General features: G+C 47.6%; 1 protein-coding gene across 3 annotated transcripts in view; it reads left to right on the top strand.

Annotated features, from left to right (window-relative positions):
- Window positions 1–2: 2 nt before the first annotated feature.
- The window catches only part of urb2 (URB2 ribosome biogenesis homolog), a 30,879-nt gene continuing 15,138 nt past the window's right edge, over window positions 3–15,743 (top strand). The window contains exons 1-4 of one of the 3 annotated variants that reach the window (XM_038805714.1): window positions 3–105; window positions 4,272–4,400; window positions 5,406–5,582; window positions 8,921–12,269. In XM_038805714.1, coding sequence (XP_038661642.1) covers window positions 4,275–4,400; window positions 5,406–5,582; window positions 8,921–12,269 — 3,652 coding nt within the window. In that variant the 5' untranslated portion in view covers window positions 3–105; window positions 4,272–4,274. Of the gene's footprint in view, window positions 190–4,271; window positions 4,401–5,405; window positions 5,583–8,920; window positions 12,270–15,743 lie in introns of all 3 variants that reach the window. The other 2 variants (XM_038805723.1, XM_038805734.1) reach the window with 2 other exon arrangements.

Genomic DNA, 15,743 nt, shown 5'->3' with positions numbered 1-15,743 from the left:
TTGATTGGCTGGGTGAGGGGTCACGGGTCACAGCGGGACACCACGTGGTGGAGCAGAGCCTGAACCTGGAGAGCAAGAGGAGAAGCCTGTGTGTAACTGGAGTCTGTATGTAACTATATGTAGGAGCAGGAACCTTGTTTAATTGTATCTATAGGGGTTTGGGAACTCTGTATAACTATACTTATAGAGGTATGAAACACTATAATATATGTAAAAAGGATTAAGTTATATAGGGGAGTCTGGGACACTGATTATAAGGGGTATTAAATATTGTTCAGTTACATGTGGATAGCAGTTGTGGAACACTGACTGGATATAGATAGGGGATCTGAGATACTGTATAGGGCTATTGAACACTAAATTACATGGGGGGGGGGGGGGAGATTCTCGGACACTTACTGTCTATCTGGGATATTGGACACTATTAACATACATGGGACACTGTGTTGCTAGATATATGTAGGGGCCTGATACATTGTATAACCATACATGTAGGAATATTGCGCATGGTTGGATGCCTAAGTAGCGCAGTGGTTGTGTCCCTTCCCTTGGATCAGAAGCTCCACATTCGAGTCCAACATCAGGACTTGTTAACCAGAAAAGGAGCATTAACTCAGTTCAACGAGCTGCTAATCCGGTTGGGAATCCTTCCATCACTTGTACTGTGTGCAGTTCTGGTCACCTCATTTTAGGAAGGATGTGGAAGCTTTGGAAAAGGTGCAAAGGAGATTTACCAGGATGTTGCCTGGAATGGAGAGTCGGTCTTACGAGGAAAGGTTGAGGGTGCAAGGCCTTTTCTCATTAGAACGGAGAAGGATGAGGGGCGACTTGATAGAGGTTTATAAGATGATCAGGGGAATAGATAGAGTAGACAGTCAGAGACTTTTCCCCTGGGTGGAACAAACCATTACAAGGGGACATAAATTTAAGGTGAATGGTGGAAGATATAGGGGGGGATGTCAGAGGTAGGTTCTTTACCCAGAGAGTAGTGGGGGCATGGATTGCACTGCCTGTGGAAGTAGTTGAGTTGGAAACATTAGGGACCTTCAAGCGGCTATTGGATAGGTACATGGATTACGGTAGAATGATGGGGTGTAGATTAATTTGTTCTTAATCTAGGACAAAAGTTCGGCAGAACATCGTGGGCAGAAGGACCTGTTCTGTGCTGTATTTTTCTATGTTCTATGTTCTCCCGTTATTCCTCAAAGAGAAAAAAGAGACAGTGTGGGTGCAAACATTTTCTTTAAAAATTGGACACTGTGTTAAACTACATAGAGGGTACAGAGCACTGTGCTATATTTTTATGGGGATCTGGGTAACTCAAAGGTCACTGTTCCTTTAGGGGCACTGAAACTCTGTATAATCGTATGGGACAATATGTTGTTACATATGGGGTTCTGGGACACTAACCATGTGTAGCAGTATTGGACGCTATTGATTTACATAAGGGGATAGGATCTCTACAGTGCAGAAAGAGGCCATTCGGCCCATCAAGTCTGCACCAGCCCTCAGAGAGAGCACCCCACTTAAGCCAATGCTTCCACCCCATTCCCGCAATCTAGCATCCCCACCGAACCTTTTGGACACTGAGTGGCAATTTAGCACAGCCAATCCACCTAACCTGCACATCTGTGGACTGGGGATCTGGGACACTAACTGTCTATATGGGGTATTGGACACTCTGTTAACTTGTATGGTCTGCTGTTAAGCTACTAGATGGATCGGGGCGCTATTACTATATATGTGGGGATCAGGGTGATGCAAAGGTCAGTTTCCTGTTTCTGTGTCTCCCAGGGGATTGGACCAGGTTCCCAGGTGCATACCCTTTGGACAGGGTAGTACCTAACACTGCTGGTGCCAGCCTGACACCCTGGCAGTGCCACTTGGGTGCCAGCCTAGCACTGCCAAGGTGCCCAGGTGGCACTGCCAGCTGGCATGGGCACTACCAGGTTGGCACTGCCAAGGTGCCAGGCTGGCATTTCTTGTGCGGGTGTGATCTGGCCAGGGTGCTCTGCGCAGGTGTTGAGAGGGAGGGGGGAGGGGGGGGGGGGGGGATGCGGGGTGTGTAGGGGACCTTCCCATTGTGCGTTGGGACTGCGGGGTCGGGGATTGCTTCGGGGGCTTCGAAGATCAGGAAGGCATTTGAAAATGGCGTTGCGATCTCTTGCTATACTGAGGAGTGCCGGCAAGCAGAATTCCTCGGTGTAGAAAACAGGGCTATGTGCGTTCCCCGCTGAGGGCCCTTATTCAAAACGAGTGCCGATGTATAGCCATGTGTTTCTTAGCGCTGCGGGCACCGGGATACACACGGCTAAACATGCCGGCTATGGAACATACCCCATGTTTAGGTGTATTGGCACAATGTGATTATATAGATCTATAGGACACAGATCTTTGGGATCATCTATCCATGTAGATAGGACACTATATACTATGATAATATGGTGATGTCATGGTAATGTCACTGGACTAGTAACCTGGAGGCCCAGACTAACACTCTGGGAGCTAAGGTTCAAATCCCATCACGACAGCTGTTGGAATTTAAATTCAATTAATAAATCTGGAATATAAAGCTGGACCCAGTAATGGTGACCATGAATCTGCCATTGATTGTTGCCATATTTCCAAATTTTCTGACAACACAAAGCTGCGTTGGAGAGTGAACTTTGAGGAGGATGCAGAGATACTTCAGTGTGTTTTGGGCAAGCTGAGTGAGTGGGTAAATGCATGGCTGATGCAGTATAATGGATCAATGTGAGGTTATCGAAGAAAGCAGATTATTAACTGAATGGCTATAGATTGAGAGAGGGAAGTGTGCAATGAGAGCTGGATGTTCTTGTACATCAGTCATTGAAAATAAGCATGCAGGTGAAGCAGGTGGTAAGAAGGCAAATGGCAAGTTGGCCTTCATAACGAGAGGACAGGGATGTCTTGCTGCAATTATACAGGCCCTTGCTGAGGCCACACTTGGAATATAGTGTGCAGTTTTGGTCTCCTTATCTGAGGAAGGATGTTCTTGCTCTAGTGGGAGTACAGCGAAGGGTTACCAGACTGATTCCTCGGATGGCAGGACTAACATATGAGGAGAGATTGAGTCGGTTAGGATTATATTCGCTGGAGTTTAGAAGAACGAGGGGTGCTCTCATAGAAAACTATAAAATTCCAACAGGACTAGACAGGGTAGATGCATGAAGGATTTTCAGTGTTCCCCGTTGATGCCCCCTATCTAACTCAGGTGACGTTTTATAGTGTGTTTCTTGGCGCTGGGAAACACATGGCTAAACGCTCTCACTCCTGTTTAGTTAAATCCTACCCTGTATGTTTTCAAGAAAGAATTAAATGTGGCTCTTGGGGCTAGAGGGAGCAAAGGATATTGGGGGGGGGGGGGGGGGGGAAGCAGGTACAGATTACTGAGTTGGATGATCAGTCATGATCATAATGAATAGTAAAGCAGGCTTGAGAGGACGAATAGCGGCCTACTCCTATTTTCTATGTTTCTAACTACATAAATACAGGACACTATATAGAATTTACAGTGCAGAAGGAAGCCATTCTGCCCATTGAGTCTGCACCGGCCATTAGAAAGAGCACCCGACTTAAGCCCACCCCTCCACCCTATCCCCGTAACCCAGTACCCCCACCTAACCTTTTGGACATGGCCAATCCACCTAACCTGCACATCTTTGTACTGTGGGAGAAAACCGGAGCACTCGGAGGAAACCCACACAGACACGGGAGAAACTCCGCAGACAGTCACCCAAGGCCCGATTTGAACCCTGGTCCCTGGAGCTGTGAGGCAGCAGTACTAACCACTATGCCACCGTGCCGCCCACTATACAGGGGTGGGATTTTGTGTATGTTTTGTATATTGGAGCTTGTGACACTGTACCTAAAAATAAATAATGGCAGGGAGACCAAGGAGAAATCCCTCATTCAAATATGTGGGATCTTTCACCGAAAAGGGCAAATAGGGCCTTGTTTCACATCTCATCTGAAAGAGAACACGGATTGTGAACATCGCTGGCAAGGCCAGTGTTTATTGCCCAAATCTAATTGTCCTTAAAGAGGTGCCTTGAGAAGCTGCAGCGCTCCCTCAGGACTGTCAGCCTAAACTTTGCGCTCAGGGTCTTGGAGGGGGCCTTGTGTAACCGTAGGCAAAATAGACATTGCTGCAATAATTCATGTTGAACCGTACAGAGTCCTCTCTCTCTCTCGCTCTCTCTCTCTCTCTCTAAGTTAACTCTGTTAAAATGTCGTTCCCTTGATTTCAGATCATGGCTGCAATTTATTCTGGAATTCATCAAAAACTAAAAAGTGCAAAGGCCCCCTGGGCAGACAAACTGAAGCTGGCTCGATTTGCTTGGATTTCACACCAGTGTTTTCTCCCCAACAAGGAACAGGTGTGTATTTGGTAAACCTTCTCATCTTTGTTGTAATTTGCTTTGAAAATCCTCATCCTTGTTTCCAAATTCCTAGGCCTCTGGTTTGCCTGTCCAGTGATGTTACCACCATGTAATGGTCTCCCCAATTGTAAATTCTTGGATGTAAGAGAGGGTGTAATGGCCTTTCCTTGCTTGTTTACTCGTCAACAAAATATTTTTAAACTGCTGGGCACTCTTTAAAACAAAATCACATATCCATAAGTGAGTGTAAATGCTGTTTGGGAGTCGTTGGTCACTGATCATAGAACGTGAGTTCAAATCCAGCCTTACCTTCTAGTCAGACTGAACTGCGTTCTATTAGTGGCATGATGGGTATGTGGGATACGACAACATAGTGGTCATGGCATTGGAACAGGAAACCATAAGTCTAGGTAACACACTGGGGCAGGGGTTCAAATCCTACCATACTGGAATTTAAATTCAATGAATAATTCAAGTTAATAAATTTGGAACCTATAACTAGCTACAGCAATGGTGAAATTGCCATCGATTGTTGTAAAAAAACCTTATTTGGTTTACTGATGTCTCTTTTCGGGAAGGAGATCTGCCGTCCTTACTTGGCCTGGCCTACATGTGACTCCAGGCCCACAGCAATGTGGTTGACTCCTAACTGCCCCCTGAAATGGCCGAGCAAGCCACTCCTTCCAAGGGCAATTAGGGATGGGCAACAAAAAATGTTGGCCGTGCCAACGATGCACCATCCCATGAAAGAGTAAAGACAAAAAAATGTCCTTTTGTCAGCTGAGTATCAATTCAAATCTCTTTTCCCTCCTCCAGAGTTAAAAGGTGAAAAATAGTGTTAAAAGGAGCTGTAAAAACCTATCTTTAATATGTTGAAAAATATTGTATCTTGCATGGAATTTCATCCTGTCACTTTTAACATATCCTCTGAATCATCTGAATTTGGTGCAGTGGTAGCAATTTTTAAGATTGTAATCCACTCCTTTTCTCCCCAATACTAAGGTTTTAGTGGATTGGGCGACTCACGCGTTGACTGCATATTACAGCAAGAAGCTACAGTTCGGAGATGAAATTGTGGAGGGGTTGTGGATTTACTTAGATGATATTCTTCATAGCAAGAATCTGCAGAAGTTGATCGCAAAGAAGAAGATCATCACTATTCGCGCCACGATTGCACAGGTGAAATGACTCAAAGTACAGTGACAGAAACCAGTTGTATTTGCAACCGTCTCAATTTGATTTGATTTGATTTATTATTGTTACATGTATCAGTGTGCAGTGAAAAGTATTGTTTCTTTCATGCTGTACAAACAATGCATATCGTACATAGGGAAGGAAGGAGAGACTGCAGAATATAATGTTACAGTCATAGCTAGGGTGTATAGAAAAGATCAACTTAATACGAGGTAGGTGCATTCAAAAGTCTGATGGCAGTAGGGCGCTAAATCTGTAAGTAATTGAATTAGAACATGGTTAGAGAATGAAGTTTTAGAAGCATAGAATGAGAGTAAAAGATAGAATTAGAGAGTATGCTGTGCACAGCTTGTAAGACGTCGCCGCGCTCCGGCACCATCTTGGTCAACAGAATGCAGTTATTAGCGGAAATGAGCAGAGTTCTTCCCGTTTAGACGGAAGTGGACATTAGATACCTCTAATGTTAGGCTTCGGTTGAATTATTTGAAGGTCTCCACCCTCTGTAGCCTCCCAGTCCCCAAATGATTTTCCACCACTTCTTTTAAGAGAATAATAAAATTTAGCCTTGGTCCCAGGGAAGCTGGAATGTAAATGCCAGGCTGAGAATTGCCCAAATCTTGGTGCTGATCCAGAGTTCACCTGTTATAGCAACAGAGCTGCCGTTTACACTCTGGATAACTTGACGCATTGAGGAGGCTTATCGGCCTTCAAACTTACATGCCCCATTTCTTTTTTTCCCCCATAAATTTAGAGTACCCAATTCTTTGTTTTCCAATTGAGGGACAATTTAGCGTAGCCAATTCACCTACCCTGCACATCGTTTAGGGTTGTGGGGGTGAGAGCCACGCAGACACGGGGGGGGGGAAGGTGCAAACTCCACACGGACAGTGACCCGGGATCGAACCTGGGCCCTCGGCGCCAGGAGGCAACAGTGCTAACCACTTCGTTACCGTGCCACCTCACATGCCGCATTTTGTGGTTTTGATTTTTTACTTTAGAAATTTCATAGAATTCCTACAGTGCAGAAGGAGCCCATTCGACCCATTGAATCTGCTCCGACCTTCTGAAAGAGGCCCAATCCCACACCCTATACCCGAAACCCCACTTAGGGGCAATTTAGCATGTCCAACCTACCTATCCTGCACATTTCTGGACTGTGGGAGGAAGCCGGAGCACCTGGAGGACACCCATGCAGACAAGGGGAGAATGCAAACTCCACACAGTCACCCAAGGTCGGAATTGAACCCAGGTCCCTGGCACTGTGAGGCAGCAGTGCTAATCACTGTACCACCGTGCTGCCCTTTCAGAATTTCCTTCAACTATCTACAATACTATCGAGCCAGAAGGACATGCAAGATGGAACTTGCATTTGAGTAGCACCTTTTATAACCTCAAGATGTCCCAAAGCACTTTACAGCCACCAAGGTATTTTTATAGTCACCGTTATAATGTAGGAAATACAGAAGTTAGTTTACACACAGCAAGCTCCACAAACAGCAATGTGATAATGACCAGATCATTTGTTTGTTAGTTGGGGAATAAATATTGACCAGGACCCTGGGGAAAGCTCCCCTAACCCTTTCCGAAATATTGCCATAGGATCATCTACATCCACTTAAGAGGGCAGATGGGTTCATCTGAAAGACAGTGCAGCATTCCCTTGATATTACACTGGAATGTCAGCCTAGATTATGTGCAGCAGTCTCTGTGGCAGGACCTGAACCCACAACCTTCTGACTCAATAGTAAGAATCAATCACTGAGCCAAGGTGACAAAGATCAATGGCTAGTCGATTTGAGTAATTTTGTTTAAACACCTTAAACTGAGACATGTGGCACAGGCTTAAAGGGCTGAATGGCCTCCTCTCGTTACAGTGCCTCAAAGCAAGTCCTGTGGGTGTGGCAGGAAAAGTTGGGTGTTCTTCTGATGAGGAGATATCTCCGTCCGCACCTCACAGTCCCTGATCACACATAGGCTCTGCAGGACTGCCAAGGGTTCAAAAAAACAACTAATGTTAGCAAAATGTTAATGTAAAGCACATTTCATGCTTGCACCGATTGCGAACATCCTTTTAAACTTTTATGATATTGAGCAGTCTGGAATGGAGAAGGCTGTGGAGTGACCTGACATTTCTGTTGCTGCGACTTGTAGCTATTCCTACCTGGAGATCTGCTGCCCAGGGTATGTCCTGCTTGTCTGTCTTAGGCAATCCTCACACATCCGCCGCAGCTCGTCTGCAACCACTCCGTGTCATCCATCATCTTTTTAAAAAATAAATTTCGAGTACCCAATTTTGTTTTCCAATGAAGGGCCAATTTAGCGTGGCCAATTCACCTACCCTGTACCTCGTTTGGGTTGTGGGGGTGACACCATCGCAGACACGGAAAGTATGTGCAAACTCCACACAGACAGTGGCCCAGGGACGGGTTCGAACCCAGGTCCTCGGCGCCATGAGGCAACATTGTTAACCACTGTGCCGCCTGTGACATCCGTAATCTAACTACACCTAGGCTGACCCTCCTCTCTGCTGCCCTCCACATTTCCCTCTAGGAGAGATTACTGTAGTTTTTCAGCTCTAATCAAATTGCTGGAATACCCACATTTCTGGATGTTATTTTTTAGAATTTACTTTGCTGTGGTAATTTCAAGCACCTCTTCATTGGTCTTACGGTCTGGGTGTGGAATTTTAAGCATAGCGTCTACATTTCAGAGGCCTCTGTTTCCTTCCACGAATCTTTATCCAGGGATCTGATCGAATGTAGGATCCTTATGGGTTTTTCCCTTGTTAGAAGCTTGAGTTTTCTTGTTGCTGACACATTCTTCATCTTCACAAAATTAGTTCTGGCACTTCAATCCTTCTTCTAACTTCAGCATCACATCCACCATCGTCTCTTAGAGGTTTTTAAACTTATGAAGGGTTTGTGGTGGAGTCCAAAACTCATGGCCATGGATAGAAGATAGTTACCAATAAATCCAAAAAGCGAATTCAAGAGAAACATCTTTTCCCAGAGACAGGAACTTGCTACCACAGGTGTAGTTGACATAAATAGCGTAGAGGTTTATAGGGAAGCTGGAAAAATATGTGAGGAAGAATGGGATAGGATATATTGATTGGGTGAAATGAAGTAGGGAAGGAGACGGCTTGTGTCGGGCCTAAAAGCACGAACAATTTGGCCAAATGGTCTGTTTCTCTGTTGTAACTTTGTATTCTAAAACATGTTTATGAACTTTAATTTGAGAACTACTCCCTTCGTATTCAGTGCACAAAGTCTAAATCTGTGTAAGAATTATTGCCAATGCCTCTTTTAAAACTTTCATTTCAGATTCTAAATGACAGGATCTGGGAACATTCTGGCAAAGTGCCACTGACTGACTATGTGTCAAGCCTCACCGTGGTGCTGAACTGTTGTCAAGGCATCCTCACGTCTCCCACCTTTTCCGTCATTTATACCAGCAAGTGGGAGCTGCTGGTGGATCTCCTCTGTAAACTTATCCTGCTGCTCTGCGGCAGGTTGAAATCCCCGGTGGCCTTGCGCTCCACGCAGCTCTTCGATGTCCTCCTGTTGGCTTTCAATCAGTACCTCGTCGTTCAGCGGCAACAGCACAACCAGTCCCGGGTCTTCCTGCAGATCTGCGGCTCTCTGCTCCAGCCCTGTCTCCTCCTGAGGCACCTACTGACCTCGAGGTGCTGGAAGAGTGAGGACGATGGTACCGTGCGACAGCATCTCAGCAAAGAGATATGTAATAAAATCCAGGTGGCCCTTCATAGCGGCCTGTTCCACGCCAATTTCTTGAACTCTTACAGAGAGGAACTCCTGCAAAGTGACGGATCGCCGCAACGGAAGACAAACTTTTCGAAGGCAATGGAGGCCCCCGTCGAAACGCTACTCCTAAAGTTAACTGACGCTGACTTCTTCGGCCAGGACTTGCATTCCACCGTTGTGGCAGGGTCGGTCCCGCTGCTTTACAGACTCGCCCTCGAGTCCTACTGCCAGGATGGGAATTACCTGCTTGGCTTTCACTTCTTCACCAGATTGTTTGACTCGTTGGGATTCCCGCGGCTAAAGGATGGCATGACTGGGGTACCTGCGGACTGCAGTCCTGGGTTACTAGCACTGGACCAGCTATTGAACTTGGTCGCGAGCAGTAACATTTACAACATCGCAGTGGATAAAATCCGGTGCGGGGGAGTGCAGTTCACCCTCTACAGCAAAGTGGCAGAAATGTTGCTCACTGATCCCTGCCCGGCCACACCGGCCTGGTTCAGGTGTCTGAAGACATTGATCCTTTTAAACCATATGATTGTGGAGCCGAACCTAGATGACCTGGTGTCGTTGGCGTGGATTGATGCCAACGTCACTGACTCGCGGGTCAGAAGAGCCCAGGAAGCACTGCTGACCACGCTGCTCGAGACTTACACCAAACTGCGGCAGTTGCCGAGGCTGTTTGAGGTGGTGTTGGCAGTTATTTCTCGTCCGGCTGCCGATGAGTTCAGGCAACCCATCCTATTCATCGGCCTTACCAAGCAGCTCTGTGAATGTCTATTGGAAGTACCAGCCAGTCAAGTGCTGGATATCTGGGACCTTATCTTGAAGAGTCAGGAAGTCTTGATTTTGGATCTAGCTGGGAACCCGGACATGGCGCTGAAAGTTCTCACGATGAGCACTCTACTGAACTCTGTTCTTTTTAATATGAAGAGTCTCGATAGCAAAACGCCAGCGGGAATAATTCTACGCACGCAGCTTCTAATGGATAAAATGGCGCGGATGGTGGCGATGCCACTCTTTCACACGGCCAAAGATCCTGATTGCAAAGACTCTTCCTTGTGGGCTGAGAGAGCCGTGAGCTCGGGGCTGATTCTCAGCTACACCTGGGTGGAAGTCGATCACATGTTGAAGGTGAACTGCGGCACATACGTCTCGCCTGGAAGCGAGGCGGGCAAGGCCGAGTCGGAAGAGTGGAATCTTCATTGTTGCCTTCCTCGGGTGAGCTGGGCTGACAGGAGGCTGATGGCAGAGGTCTCGGGACGGAGCAACGAGTTGAGTCGCCACTGCCTCCAGCTGCTCGCGGTCCAGAAGATGAAAAGGATCATGCTTCAGCCCGGGGCACAGGCAGAAACAGAGGCGACAGCGCTGAGAACCGCCGCGGTGTTCATCGTGCAGTCCGGGAAACCTGCCGTTAAAGGTGCAGAGGAGGCCCGAGGATGGGACGGAGGGATCGGCACAATAAACAATGAAACATTTGCCATCGCACACTGGCATCTGGTCACATCAAACCTTGTCCTTCTGGTACCCCATCTCCCCGATGAAGAGCTCGCCTACTTAGCGGATGTGGTGATGACCAATCTATTACTGAGAGAGACTTGGGAGGTGGGCCAGGACCCGGAAAACTCACTTTCTATTCCAACAATGTGCGAGAGTTTGCTCAAGAGCACTCTTCTTCCAGAAATGCAGCCCTTGCACCAAGCCATTTTACTTGCACTGTTGGAGAGGGTGAAGGGCTTGATATCTATCCCAGTGCTCAGCGTGCCCACACGTTTACTAGAACAATTAGGAGACAGTAGCGATGCCAGTCAAGGTGGTGGTAACCAGAAGGGCAGCATTTCAGAGTTGCTGGTCTCTCACCCTACGCCATCTCAAAGGAGGTCACTTCTTGTTGCCCAAGATGCCCTGTCAGTAAAAAGCCCCTCATTTTGCACCCTTTCTGAGCAGCAGTTGGATCTCCTGCTGCGATCATTGGACATTCTCTCTGCGTTGAGGCTCGACAGCCTGTCATGCACCGATCATCTCCATTGCTTTCTTTTGCTCGTGTCCCTGGTCACTGCCGTCAAACCCAGCTCGGAGAAGACCAAAGCCTTCAAGTGTCTGCAGGCACTGAGCAAGTGCTACACCCTCCTCACCATCCTGCAGACTGGGGCCAACGCGAATGTGGTCTTTAAATTGGCACACGCTGGCGATATCCTGGAGAGGGTGATGGCTCCTTTGTTCCATGTGAGCGATGAGTTGGTCGGCTGTGAAGGGTATCCGGCCTGGCCAGAATTTCTTGGCACCATCCAGAGGTTTCTGACTGATTTCATCCAGACCATCATTGAAAGGAAGCAAAGTGCGTGCCTGAACCTGGAGCAGTTTGTTGCTTTCCTATCGAACGCCTGGTTGTCTTCAAAGGTGGAAGGAGAGTGGAAGCCGGTGGCTGAGCAGCTGTTAAGTGTCGCCTTGTCAACATTGAGCCGGATCATTGTGAATACTCTGCAGCGCTCTGAGAAGGCCAGGCACACGAGCACTGCTGAACACTCCCTGCTTGCCCAACTCACTGGACTCTTGGGTCCTGTTCTTCAGTCCTGTTTCAACAGAGGTGGAAGGTTCAAACCAATCCTCACTGTGCCCTGTGTTGCTGGCCTCCTGGAAGTGGAGCTGTACCTGAGAGGGGTGAAGGATGGTGCGGCCAGTGAGGGAGGGAGTCGAGATGTGCAGGGGCTGCAACACCATGACTTGTACCGGAGGACATGTCTTGAGGTCCTTCACCAGCTCGCCTCTCCCACTGATGATCTGGAATTACTCCGAAAGGAACTTGAATATTTACAGCTGTTTTGTTCAGCTTCAGAGCTTTGGTCTGATTGTGATCCTGGGGCTGAGGTCATCTCTGTACTCTGCGCTGTAAAGGCCCTGCTCGCAGGTAAACAACTCATCTGATCCCTAATTTAAAGCATGCAAATATAAACAATGATAACAACAACTAGTATTTACATAGCACCTTTAACATAAAATGACCCCGCCTCCCCCAAGGCGTTTCGGAGAAGCCCAATCAAAGAAAATGTGACGCCAAGCCACCTCAGGAGATAATTGGGGCAGCCAAGCAAAAGTTTGGTCAAAGAGGTGGGTTTTAGGCAGTGTCTTAAGACAGGTGGCGAGGAGCACTGGTTAGCACTGCTGCCTCACGGCGCCAAGGACCCGGATTTGATTCCGGCTCTGGGACACTGTCCGTGTGGAGTTTGCACATTCTCCCCGTGTCTGCGTGGATCTCACCCTCACAACCCAAAGACATGTAGGGTAGGTGGATTGGCCATGCTAAATTGCCCCTTAATTGGAATTTTCTTTTTTAAAAAGACAGGTGGAGAGGTTTATGGAGTAAATTCCAGAGTTTAGGGCTGTAGAGGCTGAAGGCACAGCCGCCGATGATGGAGGGATGGAAATCAGGGGTGCTCCAAGTGCCGAAATTGGAGGAGCCCAGAGATCTCCGATCGGGCTGGCCATTACAGAGATGGGAAAAGGGACAGGGCCATGAGGAGTTTGAAATCAAAGCGGAGAATTTCCAAATCGAGGTGATTTTTTGTTAACCGGGAGCAAGTGTGAGACAGCAAGTACAGGGATGATGTGCAAGTTAGAGCACAAGCAGCAGGGGTTTGTACGACCTGAAATTTATACGGGAAGCATGTGAGTGTCCAGCCAGGTGTGTGTTGGAATAGCCTCGTGGGGAGGCAGTGGTGTAGCGGTATTGTCACTGGACTAGTAAGCCAGAGACCCAGAGTACTGCTCTGGGGACCCGGGTTCGAATCCCTCCATGGCAGATGGTGACATTTTAATTCAAAACAAATCTGGTGACCATGAAACCATTGTCGATTGTGTAAAAACCCATCTGGTTCACGCATGTCCCTTAAGGAAGGAAATCTGTCGGTCTAACCTGGTCTGGCCAACATGCGACTCCAAATCGACAGCAATGTGGTTGACTCTTAAATGCCCTCAGGGATGGGCAATAAATGCTGGCCCAGCCAGCGACGCCCATATGCCATGAAATAAGTTTTTAAAAAGCCGCGTCCAGAGGAAATTCTTGGATGAGGGGTTCAGCAGCAGATGAGCCACGATTGGTTTTGAGTCGGCCGATGATACTGAGGTGGAAATAGGCGGTCTTAGCAATGGCAGAGATATGTAATCAAAGCTCAACTTGGGGTCAGATACAACATTAAGGTTGTGAACAGATGGATCAGCCTCGAGACAGGGAGGGGGAATCAGTAGCCAGGGAGTTTATTGCGGGGACTGGAGACAATGGCTTCAGTTGTCCCAACATTTGCTTGGAGGAAATTTCTCCTGATCCAGTATGGGACGTCGGATAAGCAATCTGACGGTTTAGAGAGGGCGGAGGAGTCAAGAATGACGGTGCTGAGGTAAAGCCGGGTGTTGTCAGCAGACATGTGGGAACGGATATAAAATAGAAAGTGCCGGAAGTACTCTGCAGCTCTGGCAATATCTGTGGAGAGAGAAACTAGAGTTAGCGTTTCAAAGTTGAATATGACTTCTTCAGAACTGGAACTGATGCTGTTTTCAGATGGCGTCATTGACTGGCAACATTTGGTAAGAAATAGGGATGGAGTGACGGGGAAGGATAGATCCTTGGGGGACACCAGAGGTAACAGTGCATAAGCAGGATGGGAAGCCATTACAGTTCATACTCTGACTGACTAGTTGATAAGAGTTGATCCTAACATATTCCGCCCCACGTAGCTGGATATTTGAGGAGAGGCATCGGATGAGGATGGTGTGTGGTCAACTGTGTCAAAGGATGCAGACAGATTGAGAAGGAGAGAAAGTTTGCCTGTGTCACAGTCTCAGGATAGGAACATAGAAAATAGGAGTAGGCCATCGGCCCTTTGAGCCTGCTCTGCCATTCAGTGTGATCATGGCTGACCCTCTGTCCCAACACCATACTCGCAGTCTCTCCCTGTACCCCCTGACCACATTCAGTGATTTGGCCTCCAGAGCCTTCTGTGGTAGAGAATTCCACAGGTTCATTACCCTCTGGCAGAAGACATTTCTCCTCCTCTCAGTCTTAAATGGCCCACTCTGTATCCTGAAACTGTGATCCTTTGTTCTAGGTATTCCCCCCCCCCCCCAACCCCCCTCCCATGCACCAACCCCCAGTCAGAGGAAACAACACCCCAGCATCCAGTTTGTCCAGCCCTGTCAGAATTTATTATGTTTCAATTAAAACCACTCTCCTTCTCAATTCCAGTGAAACTCTGGTGGCACGGTGGTTCGCACTGCTGCCTCATAGCACCAGGCACCGGGTTCAATTCCGGCCTTGGGTGACTATGTGGAGTTTGCACGTTCTCCCCTCCTCTGTGTCAGTTTCCTCTAGGTGCTCTGGTTTTTTCCCCACAATCCAAAGATATGCAAGTTAAGTGGATTGGCCATGCTAAAATTTCCCCTTAGTGTCCAAAGATGTGCAGGTTGGTTGGGGTTACGGGGATGAGGTGGCCAGAGTGCGAGCTATGAATTGAGTGCTCTTTCGGAGGGTCGATGCCGACTCGATAGGCCGAAGATCCACCGTCTCAACCTTATAGGATTCCATGAATACAGGCCCAGTCGACCCACCCATCTCTTCTCAGTATTTGTGCAAATTAGCAAGGGGTGTTTCAATTACTCTTAGAAGGAACAGAAACATGAGTGGAGGTGAATTTCAAACAAAGGAGTTGTGGGAACGGTGGTTATAGGACATGGAGATGACAAAGTTAAGGACTCTGCAGAGGAAAGGGAGATTGGAGATGGGGCACCAGTTTGCAGGAGGAGGGGTCAAGAGTTGGTTGTTTGGAGGAAAGGAGAGTCAAATTTTTTTTTTTCCTTTTTAAAAAATTTAGATACCCCAATTATTTTTTTCCAATTACAGGGGCACATTTACCGTGGCCAATCCACATACTCTGCCACATTTTTGCGTTGTGGGGTGACGAAACCCACGCAGACACGGGAGAGAATGGAGAGAGAGACAATGTCCAAGGAGAGGGAACCATTAACAATATTGGCTAGCATAGGGACCAGGAGGGGAAATTGGGTAGGCAGCAGTTTAGTGGCATCAGGATCAAAGGAGCAGGAGGTGGGGCTCATGAACAAGATGAGCTCAGAGAGGGAATGAGTGGAGACAGGAGAGAAACTAGAGAAAGATTAGTTAGTTCAGGGCTAGGGCTGGGGAAACCTGGGAGGCTGGTGGATAGGCTAAGGGAGAGAAGTCTTAAAGGCAGCTGAACAGATTGTCTCCAAATTAGTGGCCAAAGAAGCCCATGAGCTCCACCCATTTGTGAAGGTGAGGTTGGAAGAGGCAGGAGGGTGGGGTTTAAGAAAGGCAGTTTGCAATAAAGAAAAGGGAAAGCTTCTGGTGTTA

This window comes from Scyliorhinus canicula, chromosome 1 (assembly GCF_902713615.1).
Source record: "Scyliorhinus canicula chromosome 1, sScyCan1.1, whole genome shotgun sequence".
In the NCBI taxonomy this organism is placed as follows: Eukaryota; Metazoa; Chordata; class Chondrichthyes; order Carcharhiniformes; family Scyliorhinidae; genus Scyliorhinus; species Scyliorhinus canicula.
Note: the sequence above shows the minus strand (reverse complement) of the source record. Positions and strands in the feature narration are given on the sequence as shown.